General features: G+C 39.4%; 1 protein-coding gene across 1 annotated transcript; it reads left to right on the top strand.

Annotated features, from left to right (window-relative positions):
* Nucleotides 1-1,434: 1,434 nt before the first annotated feature.
* LOC110894450 (uncharacterized protein At4g22758) lies at nucleotides 1,435-3,456 on the top strand. The gene is made up of 2 exons (XM_022141680.1): nucleotides 1,435-2,108; nucleotides 3,024-3,456. The coding sequence occupies exons 1-2, from the start codon at nucleotides 1,868-1,870 to the stop codon at nucleotides 3,209-3,211; spliced, it is 429 nt and encodes a 142-aa protein (XP_021997372.1). The 5' UTR covers nucleotides 1,435-1,867; the 3' UTR covers nucleotides 3,212-3,456.
* Nucleotides 3,457-4,341: the final 885 nt, after the last annotated feature.

Genomic DNA, 4,341 nt, shown 5'->3' with positions numbered 1-4,341 from the left:
GGTGGCGTTATAAATGTGAAGGCTCGGGCTTGTGGAAAAAAGTCGTCGAATCAATTCATCATAATGAGAGAGCGTGGACATTTTTGCCCATAAAAGCATCTATACCTGGGGTTTGGAACTCGATCAACAAAGTGGGGAAAGACTTTGAGAAGGTAAATATCACGGTTGAGAACTTATTTAAAGGGGTTATTGGTAACGGTTTGCATACACGGTTCTGGCTCGATTGCTGGCTCGGGGAAACACCGCTCAGGTACACTTTTCCAAATCTGTTTGCCTTAGAATCTAACAAGGGCTGCACTGTTGCAGCCCGTTTATCTGTACCGGGTAATTTTCAGGGTGGGGGTTGGGCATGGAAAAGAGAACCATTGCAGGTACTGGAACGAGACGAACTGGCAGCTTGTAACAACTTAATCCGGACGTGTACGTTATCCTCAGCAAGAGACAACTGGAAGTGGCTGGCCGATCCATCTGGAACTTTCACAACAGCTTCATGTCGTGATTTGTTGGCTGCAAACGCAGCCCCGTTTTACCCCTTCAAATGGTCATCCTGGGTGCCAAAGAAAGTAAACATATTAGCTTGGCGAGCGGAACAAGATAGACTGTCAACAATGGAAGGGCTCATCAAAAGAAAAATCGTTCAATCCTCTCCATTATGCAGCCTTTGCGGAGACTATCCCGAAAATGCCGATCATTTACTAATCCATTGTTACGTGGCTTCAAACATATGGCAAAAGGTGGCGGAATGGTGCAACATCTCTCCAATATTCGTTTTCAACTTCCGGGAACTTTTGGAAAGCAGCAACATAAATGGACTCAAAAAATCAAAGAAAAAAGCTTTATATGCAATCATACTAACAACATGCTGGATCATCTGGAAAGGCAGAAATGACAAGATCTTTCGCGGGAAAAAAGTTAACTTCGAAGAACTACTAGGCGAAATAAAGGCACAATCACACCTATGGATAACAAATAGAGCTAAAGAAATCACGAAAGACTGGGGAAAATGGTGCTCTTTTGACATTTGATCGAACAACTTATGCGGATACTAAAAAGGGCGATCTGTAACATGGGTTGGATTTAGTTTTTGTAATTGGGTTAAATGTAATATGGGCTGGGGCGATTTATGGGCTTCTGATCAAATAAGCTACTGGCTTATTGTGGTGTACTGTATATATTGGTTATGAAATAAAGAGTTGTTTGCCTTTCAAAAAAAAAAACAATTACAATCAAACTTTATAAATATGTCGTTATCCGATACAAGGTAATCGACAACCAAAACACGCAATTTCAATATTAAGCCAACGTACAAAACCGTATAACACGTGTAACAATCTCCTTACACCACGACCCAAACCCTAAAATGACAAAAATACCCACCCACCGAAACTCCATAAATGACGCAACAACTGACGTAAGAAAAAGTCATCCAAACATCTGTATTAAACGCGTCGGCGTATTCAATATTCACCAACTTCTTCTCCCCTTTTATCCCCCCCTAATTTCCCCCAAAATTCATCCACAAACCCTAACCCTAAATCTTCAAATCCCTAAATTCTTCATCATCTTCTCAAATCAATCGAATTCACTTCACCCCTGCGTATCTCCGATTGTGAATGGTGGAAATCCTCTGTAATTGGTTGATGATCTCCCCCCTTTCCTCACGGGGGATCTCAATTTCTCCATTCTTCACCTCCGCTTTCTGCTTCGGATCCTCCAAGAACAGCTGGTACCACCGCTGCGTCGGCCTCGATCCCTGAACAACAACTATTCCCCACCGTCCGATCTCATTGTAGCTTTTTGTTAGATTGAATTCGGTTAATTGTTTCGTTATTACAACGTGTTTGTGTTTAATTTGAGAAAAAAAAGGATGTTGATGTATAAGCAGAAGAAGAATCAGGCCGGGAAAGGGGTTGGAAGGAACCGGTTGTTGATTAGTATTACAGTTATTGGAAGTGCCGGTCCGATCCGGTTTGTGGTTAATGCGGAGGAGGTTGTGGCGTCGGTTATGGATACGGCGTTGAAGTCGTATGCTCGTGAGGGGAGGCTGCCGGTTCTTGGATCAAATATTAATGAGTTCGTGTTGTATTGTCCGATTGCTGGGACCGAAGGTATTGTTTCTGATTTCTTGTTGGTTTTTTAGATGTTTTCGTTAGGGTGTGTTGATTGGGTTTCGGGTTAATTGGTTCAGGTTATTCGGGGTTTTGATGTTTGAAATCCTGTTCCTGATAACAATCGGTTTTATGTTTTATGATAATTTTCACACCGTTTGGTTTAATTTAGTTAATTCGGTTGTAAATTTTGGGGATTAGATCTTTATCGGTATTGGATCGAACCGGTACATTACGATGCCAAAATTTAGCTAAAACCAAAATAGAATACCGAATACCTCCGCTTTCTGCTTCGGATCCTCCAAGAACAGCTGGTACCGTACCGTATAGTATGTTATCGAAATTTAGCTAAAACCAAAACTAAAACCAAATACAGTACTGTTCTCTATATGATCCGCCGGTACCATACAGTACCGGTATGATACGGTACCAAGTCTCAAGCATCAAACTGGTACCTACCATATAGTTTTGATACAGAAATTGAGCTAAATTTAAAACCGTACCGTATATTTTCAGAGTTCGGACCGTACTCGTGCCAATATGTGGTTTTAACGTTGAATTTGGTATTTTCATAATTTGTTAGTTTTAAGACGTTTTAGTTAGCTGCTGTAGGGGTCTTTAATTGGGTTTGGTATTCGGGTTTAGGGTTAATTAGTTCAGGTTATTCTGTTTTCAGTGTAAGGTATCATTGTAATTTTCACACCTTTTGGCTCAGTTCGTTTAATTCGGTTGTTAGTTTATTGGATTTGGTTTTAGCGCCGAGAGTTTTGTTTTAGCTGATCTAGAGGTGTTGGTCGGGTTTTGTATTCGGGTTAATTTGTTAGGGTTATTCTGTGCAAGGTATTATCGTAATGTTCACACCCTTTTGGTTCAGTTTGGTTAATTCGGTTATTAATATGTTGAATTTGGTTTTAGCGTTGAGTCCGGTGGAAGCTATCGGATCATTTGGCGTTAGGAACTTCATGCTGTGCAAGAAGCCTCAAGCGGTGGTGGAGGAGGTCGGTGATGGAAAGCCGGTGACGGTGGGAATAACGAGGAAGAACTCCGGCAGCTGGAAATCATGGTTTAACAAATCACTCAATCTTAAAGTTTCTACTCATTGAATGCTATGCTTGATTGGATGCAATGTGGGAAGTTATCTTCTCTAATAAGGTTTCGTCTACAGTTTCAGAAATTTATTCGCTTCGTGTTTCTTTGTTTTGGGAAATAATTGAACTTTGAATTTGATTCCCAGTTGAATAAATGCTTTGAATTTTATGATTGGTAATTCTGTAACAACAGTTATGTTCTTTGATGAATCTTTAAGAACAATGGTGAAATAAATGATATTTGTATTTTACGATTTAAAGCTAGTGTTGTTTCTTTGGGTATATAAGTTAGGTAAATGTTAGGTTGCTTGTGCATTTTGCACCACATGAAAGGTTGTTAGTTGTGGCATGATTGAGGATTGTCTCTTGGATGATTTATTTTTCTAATTAGGTTTAGGGCCTATTTGGCAACTTCTGAATGGTTAAGTCTTGAAACAGTAAGAGATCCGAATCATTAAGTACTGAACCAGTAAGATGTCTGAACCATTAAGAGCCAGTATAATGCTTAACCGTTTAGAGACAAATGTCTGACTAATTCAGATTAGAGGTCTTAACCATTTAGACTATGTATAATGCTTAACCATTTAGAGGCAAGAACCATTCAGACATCTGCTTGCGAAACAAACAGTCCGAACTATTAAGTGCGGAACCAGTAAAAGGTTTGAACCATTAAGAGCCCCATTAAGGGCTAAACAAACAACCCCTTAATTAAGGCTTTTAACAAAGGCACACCCCAAAAAAATCTTATTTTCAAACTCTCTATACGGGTTAGGGTTTATACGGCCCGTATAGAAAAATCTGACATGGCTAATATTGGGGCGTATAATGTTATACGACTCGTATAAATGGAGAAAATATTAGGTCGTATAACATTTTATACGGATCGTATAACGTTATATGAAGTTTGGGTCGTATAATGTTATACGGCTCGTAGTATACATGGAAAAAAAAAACATTGTATAGCTATAGGGTTCTGAAAATAAGAATTTAGAAGTTGAGAATAGCGGGCATTAGTCAAGTGTTTGTGGACGTATCATTTGCGTTTTTACACGTACCATTTGTTTGTCATCCTAGAAATACGTATGAGTGTGTTACTAAGCTTGGCCTATAGTTTATATGGTGAGCGTTTGGTTATGTAGTATGTT

Source organism: Helianthus annuus, chromosome 12 (genome assembly GCF_002127325.2).
Source record: "Helianthus annuus cultivar XRQ/B chromosome 12, HanXRQr2.0-SUNRISE, whole genome shotgun sequence".
Classification (NCBI taxonomy): domain Eukaryota; kingdom Viridiplantae; phylum Streptophyta; class Magnoliopsida; order Asterales; family Asteraceae; genus Helianthus; species Helianthus annuus.
This window is presented reverse-complemented; position numbering and strand designations above follow the sequence as displayed.